Source organism: Musca domestica, unplaced genomic scaffold, assembly GCF_030504385.1.
Source record: "Musca domestica strain aabys unplaced genomic scaffold, Musca_domestica.polishedcontigs.V.1.1 26, whole genome shotgun sequence".
Lineage (NCBI taxonomy): Eukaryota > Metazoa > Arthropoda > Insecta > Diptera > Muscidae > Musca > Musca domestica.
Genome location: NW_026712283.1, coordinates 6,645,928 through 6,663,555, shown reverse-complemented (window position 1 = coordinate 6,663,555; position 17,628 = coordinate 6,645,928). Strand labels below are relative to the sequence as shown.

Sequence of the window (17,628 nt, the reverse complement as noted above, 5' to 3'; positions counted from 1 at the left end):
GTATGCCGTTAAGCTTTGTTGCCGTTTTTTAAGCGTTTTGTTTTTGACACCTTTGAACCCTTTGTAGGGAAGTACCAGAAGGAGTGCGCCGATATATCCCATCTTCACAGCAGATCTTGTGTTAATAAAAAAAATACCATACCACCAAAAGAAATGGTTCGATCACTGATGGAAGTATTGAGCTCTACCAATTCTAAATGGAATCGGATGTATATTTATTTTGACCCCTTTTGGGGAGGTACCAGAAGAGATGAATCGATATATTCCACCTTACCCAGACCGTGGGTTAATAAAAATATTGTGATGTGTGTATTTTGAAAATAATCTGACTCTTACATCACATTTTATAAAAGTAAAATTTTTCAAAATTTTAACCCTTTGTGGGGGAGGTACTTGATGGAGTGGATCGATATTGTTCACTTTCTCGCATGACCAAGCACTGATGAAAATACTGTGATTTGCAAAGTTGGAGCAAAAGCGAGTGATCCTTCCTCTTTCTGAGCAGTAAAACATTTTCTTTAAAAATGTCAACCTTTTGTGGGGTAGGTACCTGAAGAAGTGAACCGATATTGCCCATCTCCGAACTCGATCTAAGTTTGATAATAATATTACGATGTACCAAGTTTGTACCAAATCGTATACTCCCTTCGAGAGTTATCGTGCGCACCGGCCTAAGAGACAGACAGATGGCCGGACATCACTAGATTGATTCCAAATTGTCCTGAAATGAATTTGGTCCAAAGAGACCTGGGGTCTAAAACCTTTGTTTCGATTGCGCATGTTTTGGCCTTATCAAATGATATATGTCCTCTGCAGCCATATGGCTGAGGGTATAAAAAATCGCAATTCATATAAAACCCTTGTGAAAGCGCTCCATAGCATTTTATAGGTATTTAACAGTTTATCTATGCCATACGAGGTCACTTTTTAATATTTAAAGCTTAACTCATGTAAAATCCCTAATTACTCAAAGTTGAAAGTCATTAACAAGAAATAGATATTTAATTTCAAAATTTATATAAATTCAAGACATCGTCACCCAAACATTCATAACAGACAACAAATTCGATGCAGCAAACAATTCTCATAATCAACTGCGAGATCTGTGTGAGAGAATAAAATAAAATTATCAAAATTCATTTGTTTACAAACGAAGAGAGAATCGCCACGAAACCGAATGCAAGCCCAGTTGATTGGTGACATTACTTCGTGCAAGATGTGTTCTATTGCGGCCCGAGAACATTTGAAATATGTGAGTACCTCGTACATAAATACATATGTATCTATCTGCATTCATGAGACAATCTATCTGTCGATACATCAGTTGGCCATTCTGTCATGTAATCCAAGATCGAGATAGATGCGGTTTATAGCGCCCAAATAAACATTGATAGTTTGATTGACCACCGGCAAACAATTGACTTGAAGAACAATTTATTGAAATCGATTAAAGTATTGGGTTGATTGTTTTTTTTTTCAAAATGTCTTGTGATTTATTCCGACTGTCATTCGCCAGTTGACATTTAATTAAAAGTTCATAGATTGGAAAAATTAATGGTTATTGAAAGGGGATATTTTTGGTTATATAAGACAATGTCGTTGCTTGTCTACGATTTCCGTTAGATGAAACTTGAGATGAGATTTGTTCTCTGTCTACCCTTTGTTGTTGCTGCATATTTATAATCGCAAATAAGAGCTTAAAATAATTTGCAAACAATAGAAATTATTATCAACTGGAATAAAACAAAAAAATATATATATTAAAAAAAGAGTAAATAAATATTGAATGTCATTTAATCTGACTCATTATTGGCTGTTTGTGTGTTTGGGTGTATAGAACTGAATTTCATTATGAGTCGAAATATTCAAAGCACTACTTTGGTGTATTATTTTTAAAGGCCATAACATCGTAATAACATCCTGAGCACAGTGTGCTGAAAAAATAGAATAATCAGAAATGATTCAAAAGACTGTTCAATTAGAAATTGGGAAAATAGTTTTTATTATACCCTCCACCATAGTATGGAGGGTATATTAAGTTTGTCATTCCATTTGTAACACCTCGAAATATACATTTTAGACCCCACAAAGTACATATATTCTTGATCAGCATAAAATTCTATGTCGATTTAGCGATGTCCGTCCGTCTATCCGTCTGTGGAAATCACTCTAGCTTCCGAACGAAATGAAGTAGGTTGATAAAATTTTACTCAAATGTGTACTATATCTGCAGGACTTTTGGTATTGAAAATGGGCCATGTAGGTTCACGTCTTCGTATAAGCCCCACATAACGGTACCCCCGATATTCGGTATTTTGATGATTTTAGCGACATTATTTACCGGAATTGTTTCAAATTTGGTATTTAAAGTTTGTTATAGATACTACAGCATACAACAGAAAATGGACCATGTAAGTCCACGTCTTCATATAGCCCCCATGTAAAGGTACCCCCCGATATTCGGTATTTTGATGATTTTAGCGACATTATTTACCGGAAGTGTTTCAAATTTCGTATTTGAAGTTCGTAACGAATACTTCAGCCTATGACAGAAAATTGTGTGTGCAGATCCCCGTTTTATGACCATCACGGTAACTCCCTATATTCGGTATTTTGATGATTTTTTTCTTTCAAGTTTCGCATTTGAATATTGTAATAGCTTGTGACAAAAGTCGTCGTATAGACTCTAATATACGGCTACATTAGGTATTTTCAAGCTATTAACAGAATTTTTGACGGATTTTATTTTTTTGAAAATTGTTAAATTTGTACCAAATGATGGAGGGTATTCAAAGTTCGGCCCGGCCCGGACTTACAGGTTATTTACGTGTTTTTGTATACCCTCCACTTTCCTATGGAGGGTACATTATCTTTGTCATTCCGTTTATAACTCATGTTATACCCAACAAAGTATATATAAACTCTTTTTCAGCGTAAAATTCTATGTATGTCTTCGTCAATCACTCTATTTTTCGAACGAATAAAGTTTGAAATTTTGCACACATGTGTATTTTGTCAGTAGGCAGGTTAGGTTCCAAAATGGTCCATGCTGCTCCACGTTTTCGAATAGCCCCCATATAACAGTGCCTCTGGATATTTGGTATTTTGACGATTTAGTTCACATTTTCAGACGGAATTATTTACAATTCAGCAGTTGGAGTTTGTAACGGGTTCCCCCTCCTGTGGTAGGATAAGTACGTGAACATAGTTTCACGTTTTCCTATAGTCCCTATGAAACGGTACGTTCTGACATTCCGTACTCAGATGATTTAACATGCATTTTTTAATGGGGTAATTAAAAATTTCGAAATTAAAGGTTCATAACGGGTTCTAAAACCTGTGGAAGATCATTGTTGAGATAGGTTCACGTTTCGGTACTTTCCAATAATTATTATTCTAATGATTTTAACTAAATTTTAAATCGATTAAAATTCGATAACTGGAGTTTTAATAGGTTCGGTCTCTTGTGACAAAAGACTACTGAAATAGGCTCATTATTTCTTACACTTTCACTCATGAGGCGGAACCTTCGAATATTTTATATTTTCTGGTGATTTTTTAGCAGATTTTTTCTTAAGGGCCTAGTCGTAGTCAGAACCTGACCCTTCATACCGACTCGAAAAAGTCCTGGCCCTTAAGGTAAGCTATATAAAGGCCCTCCATAGAGGCTGTTTCTTATTTAGCCTGTATGAAACCCCTGGACATCATCTAGCCGGTATATAGGCCAGAGCCTTTATCTGGCCTTCGAATATTTGGTATTTTGGTGATTTTAGCCACATTTTTAGCGGATTTTTTCTTAACTATCGAAACTAGCAATAGATAACAACCACCTTAGTAGGAAACCGGTACCAACGAATTTAAGGCATTTTTAAGGCTTTTTACCAACCAATTTCACTGGCAAAAATGCAAGTGGACTCAATACTCAATCCTGATTTTTTTGTTTTTAAACGTTTTCTTCACCTCATGTTGGAGGGTAGTGTAAGACCGGTAAGGTTTTTATACCCTACACCACATAGTGGTAAGGGTATTATGTCGTTGTGCATTTTTTTATAGCATGGAGAAGGAAGCGAGATAGACCCATAGTTACTTTTGAGGATCTTCATAGAATCACTTTCTGAATCGATTTATGCATTTCAGTCCGAATGTCTGTCCGTTTCATATTGCCCATATATTTATGTGAACAAAATGCAGATCGCATTAGTTATCCGATTCATATGAAATTTTCCAAAAAAAAATATTTGTGTGGCCCAAGGAAATTGGTGAGAATCGGTTCAAATTTAGATATAGCTACCATATATATATATATATCTTCAACCGATTTCAGGTCAATTGTGCACCAAAATGACCTCAATTTTGGCACATCCGACCAAATTCAGTCTATTAGCAAACACACACTATGTGTTTTGGATGTAATAACTTTGATTGGCCAAAAATTATGTAACACCCCTGAGTATTGGTTTCCCACATAGGAAAGTATATATGGATCATCCTATCTCGCCGAGCTGAGTCGATCTAGCTATGTATGTCTGTCCTTCCGTCTGTCCATGTTAATTTGTAATCACGCTACAGGTCGCAATTCTGGCCCGATCCTCCCGAAATTGAAAATGGAGGTAGGGTTAGGGTCAGAATAGAACCCTATTGTTTTTGGAGATGATTGCACGATATTTAGGGGTTGAAATGGACCAAAAACAGAAAATTTTCCTGATTTTGCAGTTGCTCTGTAGGCCACAATTATGAACAAAATGACGCGGACATTTGCATGGAGTTTGAGTTTAGGACTGGGCAGAAGCTTACCATTTGGGCGGCCATTGGCCAATATTTAGCGGGTAAAATAGAACCTAACTTTTATGTAAGAAAATAGAACAATTTCCGTTAAACCGCGAATATTTTTTAACGCCAGCCAAATCACAAATACATTAAAAGGTCACTCCTGACCATCAAAGCGATGCTGATAGTCAAGAAATCGGATATATGTAGGAAAATAGGAACAATATGTATGTAAAAGAAAGATATCTTATTTATTCTGCTTATAAGTCAAGAACCGCTTGGCTTATTGTCACAAATGTCCTCAATTCGGAATGGTCTCTGGCGAGAAAAGGATAAAATCTAAGAAAATCGCGAAAAAATATACCAATAAATGAGTGAATAATTGTTGTTCCATTTTTTAAATTTTTGTCATGCATGTCGCAATTATCATCCGATCCTCACGAAATTACATGAGGTTACGTTAGGGTCAGAATTAACGCCTATTGTTCTTAAAATGTACATTTAGGGGTTCAAATTGACTATTTTTTTTCTAAGTTGTAGTCGCTCTATAGGCCACAATTGAAAACTAATCGACACGGAATTTCGCATTAGAAGAGTGTTAAGGACAATGAAGAAGTCCAGCATTTTGGATGACTATTGGATTATATTTAACTATAAAACGGACCACAACTTTTGTGTGAAATTGTTTTGAATATAACACGACGGAGTACATGAATAGGGTAAGGCAGGTTAACATCTTGGAAGGGCTCTTTGACTCTATTTCAAAAACGAAACTTTACAAAATGGATTTGAATATAAGGAGACTGTGAACATATTGTAGTGTATCACATGGTCGGCCCCGCACGACTATAGCCTTTGCTTACTTGTTTTTTTTTTTTTTTTTGTTACATTGGGATGTAAAATTTCAAAACGCCGAAACACGTACTTTCCCCTTTCAGCTCTAATCTGCTTATGAACATGTTTGCGATTTTTCTCAAAATTATTATGCCTCTTTAATTCTACCAACCAGAGATCTAATGTAAATATGGTATGGTCCTTTCCTTTCCCTACAAACGGCAAAAATTTTGTATTTCGCACCAAAGTCTTCGATTTGTATTTTTTTATAGAAAATAATTAACTTTTGTTGGGGAGGTACTAAAAGGAGTAAGCTCGAGATAGTTATTATGTGTCCAGAGAGACAGATAGACATTTTTGCCGTATCAAATGATATATGCCTTCTGTAGGCATACGACTGAAAGTATAGTTAAAGTTTCTTGCTTTACATAAATAAAACGTACATTGGATTCCTGAAATATATCTAATTGCCCTTTCCTTATAATGAGAATTAAATACAAATTTTGGATTCTTAAAAAGAAAGTGAAAGAAATTAGCATCATTGTCAAGATCAGAAGCACTTTTATGTATTTGGACTTTCGTTGGAAAATGTTTTTCAGAATCAAAAGCACTCGGAATTTAAATGGAAATTTTGATATTTTTTATACAGAAGTTATGATCTTTTTCACTTGCAAAATATTTTCCGATGACCATCTAAAATGGTTGCCTTCATAAACACCATGAAAAACTCCGTTAATAATTATTTTCTTTAGGGCAAATGCAAATCAGGAGAAATCTCTGTTTCTGTTTTTTTACTATTTCAACTCTAAATATTTTGCAAATATCTTTAAAAGTAATAGGCGTCTATCCTGATACTAAACCTTATCAATTTCGCGATAATCGGCCTTTAGTTTGATTACAAGTGAACGTTGGCAGATAAGTGAATGATAGCTAGATCGACTCAGCTCATCGATATTGGAAGATGGTTTCACTACAGGATGTGGCTGGGATTAATATTTCGAGGTATTACAAACTTGTTGGTCAATCACACTTATAATTAATAATTATACCCCAACACATAGGATACAAATATAAACATCGCATCATCGCAATTCTTTTTTCACAACACTGTGCCACCATAAAATAATAATAACAAAGAACCTCTCCCTCCCCCGCCGCAAAGTAATGCATTTTTTTCGCACACACACCCTTACTCACCAAATTGAAAGATAAGAGCAGCACATGGTTTTTCTGTTGTCAATAAATGTATTTATTTATTCAGCAATAGAAACAAATCAAAATAATGTAGCTACAACAACAAATTTGTAAACAAAACAAAATAAGTACTTGAACAACAACAACAACGACGACGACAACAACCCAAAGTGTGCCATAGAGAGCTACTAAATTAAATCAAAAGATAATTAAATGAGCGAGAGAGAGTTTTAATGATACTGGCAGGGAGAGAGATAGCAATTGAAAGAGAGAGTGAATGAGCGCAAATGGCAAAGTTACCAGACCACCCAATCGAATATTTCTTTGTTTGTTGCGATCTTTGGCGGTATCATCTCTACTATGACTTAATGCATCACTTTTTGCTTGTTTTCTAGTTCGAAAACTAGTTTTAGTATTGAAGATAAAGTAATAAAATTAAAAATACAATAAAAGCAACAATATAGAAGCGTTTGTTTTTGCATGGGAAACAATGTGATAAGCTGGCATATATTTAATATTAATAATTACTTTTTTTTCTCGGGAGTAAAACATGCTTGCGAGTGGGATTTCTCGAAAAGTGAGAGCTTTATAGGGAGTTTAGTTTTCCTTTTTTTGTTTTGTGTGGAAGCGCTCCCTAGTCACTCCTATTTAAAAACAAGTTAAAAAGTATCAGTCGGTATTGCCGACAGCTATATACCCTCAGCCTATGTTCGATTAAATAATCGAAATATATTTGACTAGTGTTACAATTATTCAAACGTTTGACCCTCTATGGAGCCGGTTCCAAAGGAATGAGCCAATATTGTCCATTTTGTATCAGACCCAAAAATATGATATAAATATTTCAACGTTCCTGGTATGGATTATATTGACTCACTCCTTCACTTTTTATGAAATATGTTATAATTTTTAGAAAATGTTAAAATGTACGTGATGTACAATATAGAGTCTACCGAAATATTCCATTTTTATACTTCATCTGACACAAATAAAAAATATTGAGCGAAATATGGGGCAAAATTACAAGAAAGGATATTTATGTCCAATTTTATGCGATATCATAAATATATTTGAATGCCAATTTCGCTTTATTTGGGCGTTTTGTTTTTCAAAATCTTGAACGCTAAATGGTTGGATCTATACCACCTTTATAACAGATCTCTTGTTGATAGAAATATTGAGATGTGCCAAGTCTAAATGGAATCGGATCTTAATGTGGCGTTTTATGAGCTTCATGGGTATTCAAAATTTCGACACTTTGTGGGGGAGGTACCAGAAGGAGTGGACCGATACATTCCATGTTAACAGAAGATCCTGGTTTTTTTAAAATATTGGAATGTGTGAAATTTCAAGACGTTCGGATCCTTACATCACATTTTATAATTATTCAAAATGTTGACCCTTTGTGTGGGAGGTACTTGATGGAGTGGACCGGTACTGTCCATTTTAGCACTGACGCGAATATTAGGATTTGCAAAGTTAGAGCAAAATCGGGTAACCGTTTCTCTTTCTGTGCAAAAAATTTCGACCTTTTGTGGGGGAGGTACCAAAAGGAGTGGACCGATGTATTCCCTCTTAACACCAGACCTTGGGTTAATAAAAATATTGGGATATGTGAAATTTGTAGACGTTCGGACTCTTACATCACATTATTTTAAGAGTTGTAATTATTCAAAATTTTGACCCTTTGTGAGGGAGGTACTTGATGGAGTGGACCGATATTGTCCATTTTCGTACTTGACCTAGAACTGATGCAAACATAAGGATTTGCAAAGTTTGAGCAAAATCGGATTATTGCTTCCCTTTATGTGCAGAAAAAGAAAAAATATATTTTTTTGTTTTTGAAAATTTCGACCTTTTGTGGGGGAGTTACCCGAAGAAGTGGACCGATACATTCCATTTTCACACCAGACCTTGGGCTAATAAAATTATTGGGATGTGTGAAATTTGAAGACAATCGGACTCGTACATCACATTTTATGAGAGTTGTAATTATTCAAAATTTTGACCATTTGTGGGGGAGGTACCAGAAGGAGCGGACCGATATTGCCCATTTTAGGATTCGCAAAGTTGGAGCAAACTCGGATTATCCTTTCTCTTTCTGTGCAAAGAATATTTTTTTTGCAAATTCCAGCCTTTTGTGGGGGAGGTACCAGAAGGAGCGGACCGATATTGCCCATCTCCGAACTCGATCTAAGTTTGACAAAGATATTACGATGTACCAAGTTTGAACCAAATCGGATACTCCCATCGAGAGTTATCGTGCGCACCAGCCAGCCAGACAGACGGACGGACGGACATCGCTAGATCGACTCCAAATGTTCTGAAACGGATTTGGTCCAAAAAGACCTAGGGCCTAAACCGTTACTTCGACTAGGCGCGTTTTGACCGTATCAAATGATATATACCCTCTGTAGCCATATGGCTGAGGGTATAATTAGAGTTGGAACCAAATCGCTCAAATTACAGTGATAGTTCGATCTAAGTGCAAAACTAACTAAATTGTGTATATTGTTGTTATGTGACCAGTATTTAGAAATTTGGCCACAAGGAAAGTTTTTTGAGTATCGATTTAAGTCAGTGTACGATATATTAGACCTGCACAGACAATTTTCCGTCTTAAGCTGTAGTATCCTTTAGGAAATTCAAGTACCAAACTGAAACATTTCCGGAAAATGTTGTCGCTAAAATCATTAAAATACCGAATATTGGGAGGTGCCGTTATATGGGGGCTATTGGAAGGCGTGAACCTATACAAACAATATATTGTCTTAGGCTTTAAGATCCATTTCGAACTTCAAATACAAAATTTGAAACAATTCCGGTGAATAATGCCGTTAAAATCATCAAATACCGAATATCGGGAGGTACGGTTATATGGGGACTATGTTTCCATGCCCCATTTACGAACTTAATCTGCCTATTGTGCAAAATTTTAGCCTTCTATATTAATTCATTCGAAAGATAGCGTGATTACAACAGACAGACAGCCCGATATACAGCACTAAATCGTCTTAGAATTTTACGCTAATCCAGAATATACAGAGTGAGATTAAAAAAAAACTGCAACAAAAGTCAAACGCCATAATTCTGACATTTTTTTTTAATTTTATCAAATTCGGAAATAACATCAAATTTTAGAATAAGTTTAGATTTGTTCTTATTGGTCACCTTTGGCACGAATTATGGCCTTCAAACGGCAAATGAAACCGTCACAGGCTGCCCGAATGTTGCTCTGCTGTATTTTGACCCATTCCCGGCGAAGAGCTTGCTAGAGGTGATCGAGACTTTGACCTTGCTTTCCGAAATACTCCAGACACAATATTCCAACGGATTGGTATTCGGAGATTTTGGTGGCAATTGCATGCGCTGGAAATGAAGCGAGGAACCTCAATTTGTAACTATTCTTGGGTGGCTGAGTGCGATGGTACTGAGTCCTGTTGAAATGTCCAAGGTCTGCGGCCAAAATGTTTGCGTGCCCAAGGCTTTAATACACCCTCCAGAATATTTTCGGGACAATATTCGGCATTTATTCTGATGCCATGTCGATTAACACGAGCAGAGAGCGACCATCGGCTGTTATGGCGGCCCACACCATCATCATGGCCGGCGCTTATGTTTTGGTGGCTAACCGAGTGGCAAGTAAACACTATCATTTTGTTTGTTTACAAACTGCTGAACAACGAATGTTTTCTCATCGGAGAAAACCAAATTTGGCAGTTCACAACTTTTGGCCAAGCGAAGCAACTTTTTAGCTCTTTTGAGTCCATTTTCTTTCTCTTGCTGGTGTAAGTTCTTGCTCTTTTTGGAATTTCAATGGCTTTACCCCGAGCTTATTTTTCAAAATTTGCCGAATGAAATATTGCGATATGTTCAGCTCACCAGCCATTTTTCGGCCACTGCGCCGCTGGTTTCGATCAAGTCGCTTCTTTACTTTTCGAACCATTTCTGCTGCTGTTGCTATTTTCTTCCGTCCACTTCCTTGACGTCGAGCTACGCTACCAGTATCACGGTAACGAGCGATGGTACGAGACACAAAAGAGTTATTCACATTTAAATGCTGTAGTGCTCTAACGATAGCCACTTGTGGGTTTCCGGCCATATATAAAGAAATCACATTATCCCGCTTGAATTCCATCACGAATAACTTTTTTTCTGGAAAATTCTCACCAAAATTCTTTTGTACGCTTATAAAGAATATAATGAGCTGTCACTGGAATAATTTTAACAGCTGTCGGACGATTGGCTTAGAAATGACAGCAGTCTGAAGATGGTTGCAGTTTTTTTATCTCACATTCTACATATCCGACATACTTACTATCGGTATCTGGGTAACAATCAGAATTGACCTTTTCGTCTATTTGTGATCTCGCCGGGATTAAAAATATTCGCTCGAAAATTTGACTTTTGTTTAACACAAATTTTATGGTCTATTTCACCCGATGACCATTTAATTTTTTTTAGTTTTTTGGTCCATTTCAATCCCTAAATATTATGAGATCATCATCAAAAGCAATATGCTTCTATTCTGACCATAACCCCACCGTGAGGATCAGGCCATAATTGCAACTTGTAGAGTGATTACAAATTAACATGGACAGACGGACGGACGAACATACATAGCTAGATCGACTCAGCTCGGCGAGATAGGAAGATCCATATATTCTTTCCTATGTGGGAAATCAATATTTCGAGGTGTTACATAATTTTTGGCGCAGTCAAATTTATAATACCCCCAAAACATAGTGTTGTAGGGTATAAAAAATATATATAATAAAATCTGTTACAATACTGTTAAAATATTAAAAAAATGCCGAATGTAGCCGTTATATAAGGGTCTATGGGACGACGTGGACCTGAATAGCCAACTTTTGTCAGAAGCCATTACAATATTCAAATGCGAAACTTGAAAAAAATTCAGTGAATAATGCCGCTAAAATCATCAAAATACCGCATATCGAGAGGTACCGTTATATGAGGGCTATACGAAGACGTAGACCTACATGGCCTATTTTCAATACCAAAAGTCCTGCAGACATAATATACATTTAAGTAAAATTTTATCAACCTTCTTCATGTCGTTCGGAAGCTAGAATGATTTCCACAGACGGTCGGACATCGCTTAATCGACATAGAATTTTATGCTGATTCTTTGTGGGGTCTAAAATGTATATTTCGAGTGCTAGAAATGTAATGACAAAGTTAATATACCCTCCGTGCTATGGTGGAGGGTATAACAACTGAAACTTTAAAAAATCATAAATCCCCATAACTTGACGAGGACAAATTTCATGGCGAAAAATTCCATAGCTATTTTTCAATTTATTTCTGTAATAATCTCCCATTCTAATGTCACAAGGTATTACGCTATGGATAGGAGGCTAATGAATCATAAATCATAAGATATGTTTACCTAAATGACGTTAATTGCCTTTTCCAGTAGATAAGGAACTGTTTTTTATAGGCCCCAACAGAGCACCATGAAGTTCAAACTAACCCTGTGACATTTTATCACCGACACCTAATAAAGTTATCTTTAGAGCGCAATCAGAATCTAACACACTTTTCACAAAGATTGGCATAAAATTGGACCTAAGGTTGTGATTCACATCATGGCTGGTCAGGCCTTTTGGGTGGTCAACACAAACATATACCCGCACCCAACCACCTGGATTAGACATTTGAAAACTATTTTAATTGTTGCTGAAAAAAAAGACATAAATAACAACACACTTGAGATATCACCCGGCACGTTTTGGGGGTATTGATAATATTTACTAAACAAAAGAGTGGGCCGAAAATAAGCTTTCCTTTCTGGAAAATTTTCTAAAAAAAATATTTGCTAAATTTATCGCCAATATAAATAAATACGATACTAAAAACAACAATAGTTCTACCCAATCGAAATAAATAAATACATAATCGGGCCAGCTGGATAGGCCGATTAATTGCCGATCACAGCCTGTTCACTGCGTATTTATTATTATTGTAATGTTTATCTAGAAAATGTTGTTGGCAAAAACGAAAGATAAGAAAAATAAAGACAAAAAAAAAAAACAACAACAGCAGCAGAGTAATTCGAAAAAGTTCTGTGCACATTTTTATTACAGCCAGTGCGATTTGATTAGAATCCACGGCATCGCGCAACTTCAAATAATCGGTCTACGCACTGTGCGTGAGTGAGATTAGTAGAACAATTGCTGTTGTTGTTGTAGTTTTTTTTTCTATTTTTCATCGTACAAAATCATGGCTATAAGGTCAGAGGTATGTAAGGCACTGAATTTCTTGACTGATTGGTGGATTCAAAAAAAAATCGGCAGTTAGGCATTGAAATTACTTCACCTACTTTGAAAAAAAAATTAAATGTCATTGAAACAATTACAATTACCCTAGACACCACAAAATGCAATAAAAATTGTGTGATTATCCCACAAAGCAAACGAGTGGAAACGTTCTTAATTTCATGGGAAAAAAAATACGAGCCTTGCTGATACCATCGGATTCCTGATAACTTTAATAAGTGAAATGGTGCACCTGCACCACTAGTAAAAAGATTAAGAAACAAAAGAATAAATAAAGTTTAAACTGGGTTAGTGACAACAACGTATCTACAAAGCACTCTACAATCGGTGGGATCTATTAAAAACACGGGTTTTTTGCGTGGCTCTCGAATCAATTACACTGGGCCGCAAAATTAAATTTTTGGAATAATTACGAGGAAAATCCAGAGGAATATATAAACCTTATGGAACCGACGTAACCAAAAAGGATATTCGAAATTATTTTTAATTGTTCTTAAAGGAGGGGGGAGGGAGGCTTTCCACCAGCAAAAAATGTGATTTTTAAGCAAAAAAACCCTAAAAAAAATCTAAAAAATTACCTTTTCGGAGGGGGCTCGGGTCCCCTGGTCTCGTCGGTGCTTTGTGGGGCCAAGGCTGAATACTTGGAGGTTGATATATCAGTTGGATTAAACGTCTAAATACCATAGTGTATTTGTTGGACATACCTACAAATTTAGACTTTACAACCACAACAATTTGCAATTCATCGGCGTTTGTGCACTGAGTTGCAGTAATCACGATCATTTTTCTGCGAAAAATCAAACGCCCACAGACCGTGGTTGGCAGATATAGCCTGGGGTATTATCTCTTAACAAATACAATTTACACGAGATACTTGGAAATTTCTATAGCCTTTTTACGATAGGCCATTTTATTTGAATTTATTGATAGGTGTCAATATAATGAGTATTAGCAAACAATGGAAAATTATTGATCTGTCGAAAATCATGGTAAACGTTGAGAACAACTGTTTTTATACCCTACAACACTAGGTGTTGGGGGTATCATAAGTTTGTTTGGGCTAAAAATTATGTAACACCTCGAAATATTGGTTTCCCACATAGGAAAGTATATATGGATCTTCCCATCTCACCGAGCTGAGTCGATCTAGCTATGTATGTCCTTCCGTCCGTCTGTCCATGTTAATTTGTAATCACTCTACAGGTCGCAATTATGACCCGATCATCACGAAATTGAAAATGGAGGGCGGGATAGGGTCAGAATACAAGCCTATTGTTTTAGGGGTTGAAATGGACAAAAAACAGAAAAATTTCTTGATTTAGCATTTTCTCTACAGGTCGCATTTATAGACCAATCGACGCGGATGTTAGCATGGGGCTAGAGCTTAGGGCTGGGCAGAAGCCTTCTAATTTTTATGGTAATCGAGTAATATTTAGTGGGTGAAATAGACCATAACATTTGTGTTAAATAAAAGTCAAATTTTCCATTAAACCGCGAATATTTTTAATCCCGGCGAAATCACACATAGACGAACAGGTCAATTCTGACCGTTACGTAGATGCGAAAAAATCGCAGAAAAATATGCCAGTAATGGATGTTAATATAGATTTTGTAGTATTTTGTGACATTTTTTTTTATTTTTTCATATTTTTTATCGCATGCGATTTTTTCAATTTGACTTATAAGATTTTTTAATATTTTTTCACCTTACAACACAGGTTGGATTAATTATATAAGGATTGCAAATATCGCCCGATCCTCACGAACAATTTCACAAGGGTAGGGTTGGACTCAGAAGGGCTAGGCCTATTGTTTTCAAAGATGTCTGCAATATATTAGGAGTTGAAAAGGACCAACAATTAAAAATTTTCCTGATTTTGCAACCAAATAGAAACCAGATGACACGAAATCTCGCATTTAGGACAGCGGGTACAATGGACTACAACAACTAACAGCCCGACGGAGTTCATAAATGTTGGGCAAATGTCCCTAGTCAAAATCCTAATTTCAAAAGCGAAATCTTCCAATATGAATTTGGGCATAAGGGGGCTTCTAACATATTGTAGTGTTGTAGGGCATAACATAGTCGGCCTTGCAAGACTATAGCCTTTTCTTACTTGTTTTTTTTGCTCTACAGGTCAGAGTTATAAACCAATCGAAGCAGAATTTAGCATGGAGTTCGAGTTTAGGGCTGGGCAGACCTACCAATATTTTTAATCAAAGAGAAATTACAAATGTATTAAAATACCACTTCTGACCAAGATATCAGATATATAGCAAAATTGGTTCAACCTATAGTTAAAATTACATACATATTATTCCGCACATAAGTCAAGAGCCGCTGGACTGATTTTCACAATTCTCATCAATTCGGAATGGTCTCTTGCCAGAAAAGGATACAATATAAGAAAATCGCGTAGATATGTGACAATAAACAAGTTAAAACGTCAAGAGTTAGCTGACAAATGTATACCCTCAGCCAATGTTCGATTATTTAAATATATTTTGACACTTGTTATGATTATTCAAATTGTCGACCCTCTATAGAGTAGGTTCCGAAAAATAATGGCATGTGTGAAATTTAAATAAATCTGGATGTTTATTTCTGTTATAATTATGGTTTTGGTTATTCAAAATTTAGAGCCTTTGTGGGGGAGGTACCAGAAGGAATAGTTCGATCTTTGCCATTCTTATAACAAATCTTGTGTCAATAGTAATATTAAGATATGCCAAGTCTGAATGGAATCAAATGTTAATTTCGCGTTTTATGAGCTTCATGGATATTCAAAATTTCGATCCTTTGTGGGGGAGTTGGCAGAAGGAGTGAACCGTCCCCATGTATCCCATCTTCACAGCACATCTTGTGTTAGTAGAAATAATGAGATGTGTGAAATATGAAGAGAACCGGATGCTTATTACGGATTTAATAATCGTTTTGGTTATTCGAAATGTTGAACCTTTGTGGTGGAGGTACCAGAAGGAATGGTCCGATCTCAAAATTCGTTATAGCAGATCTTGTGTTGATGGAAATATTGAAATGTGCTACGTCTGAATGAAATGGGAAGTATCCATGTTAGTTTCGTGTTTTATAAGCGTCACGAATATTCAAAAATTTGAATAAAGAATAAATGCCGAATATTATCGCGAAAATATTCTGGAGGGTGTATTAATGCCTTGGGCACACAAACACAATGGCCACCAAATTCTCCGGATACCAATCCGTTGTGTCTGGAGTATTTTGGAAAGCAAGGTTGGCACTAAAAAATACCAAAGTGTCGATCACCCCAAGCAAGCGCTTCGCCAGGAATGGGCCAAAATACCGTAGAGCAACATTCGGGCAGCGTGTGGCGGTTTCATTCGCCATAATTCGTGCCAAAGGTGACCAATTCGAACAAATTTAAAATTATTCTAAAATTTAATGCTATTCCCGACATTTTTTCTTTCATCCACTAAAAATTAAAAAAAGGAAATATTAAAATTATGGCATTTGACTTTGTTGCGGTTTTTTATCTCACTCTGTATATTCATAATCGGCATAAAATTCCAAGTCGATTTAACGATGTCAGTCTGCCTATCTATCCGTCTGCCAATTGAAATCACGATACAGACCAGATTTTTTGAACATTTTTAGCAGAACAATTTGTATTGTGTCTAGGATGGTTGGTATTAAAAATGAGGTATATCGGTCCACGTTTTTGTATATCTCCCATATAACGGTACCTCCCGATATCCGGTGTTTTGATGATTTTTGCCACATTTTTCCACAGATTTGTCTAAAAATTGGTATTTGTAGATCATAATGTGTTCTAGCCCGATGGAGAAACATTGTATGTATAGGTCCGCGGATTCGTACAGCTCCACATAATGGTACCTTCGGAATTTCAGATTTTTTTTTTAATGATTTTTGTCACATTTTTCCACAGATTTGTCTAAAAATTGGTATTTGTAGTTCATATTGGGCTCTAGCTCCGGTGACAGAAAATTTAATATTTAAGTCCAGGTTTTCCTATTGCGTACATATAACGATACCCACTGATATTCAGTATTATGACAATCCGATTTACTCACAAAATTGTTTCAAATTTGGTTTTTAAGAAAATTTGGTAGATGACAATCCTTGAAGTTGTCTATGGAGGTTCCCGTTTTGGTATGGCCCCATACAAAGGCCTCGCTCGATTTGTATGGCCTTTTGAAAAGTTTAACAGCATTATCCAAACTGTCTTACTGGTATTTGTATGTTGCAGTGGAACACGTTTGAATTCATATACTTTTTTATAGATTGTTTTCAGTACAGTGTTGGCTTGTTTGTTCGGGATACCATAGTATTTTGTTGATTCAAAATGGTCAGGCTTAATTCCTTTATTGTTGTTTTTATAAACACAACGTTTGTTTATTAGTGGAGAACGATGGTAATGTTTATCAGGGGGAAACCTAGGTATTTCCTGCCTTTCCCCCTGATAAAAATTACCATCGTTCTCCAATAATAAACAAACGTTGTTTTTATAAAAACAACAATAAAGGGATTAAGCCT

General features: G+C 36.0%; 1 protein-coding gene across 2 annotated transcripts in view; it reads left to right on the top strand.

Moving 5' to 3' along the window:
• The first annotated feature begins 1,081 nt into the window (after positions 1-1,081).
• Positions 1,082-17,628, top strand: part of LOC101892920 (protein croquemort) — a 30,538-nt gene continuing 13,991 nt past the window's right edge. The window contains exon 1 of one of the 2 annotated variants that reach the window (XM_005188546.4): positions 1,082-1,252. In XM_005188546.4, the coding sequence (XP_005188603.2) occupies positions 1,178-1,252 (75 nt within the window). In that variant the 5' untranslated portion in view covers positions 1,082-1,177. Of the gene's footprint in view, positions 1,253-12,924; positions 13,060-17,628 lie in introns of those variants that run through there. The other variant, XM_011296283.3, reaches the window with a different exon arrangement.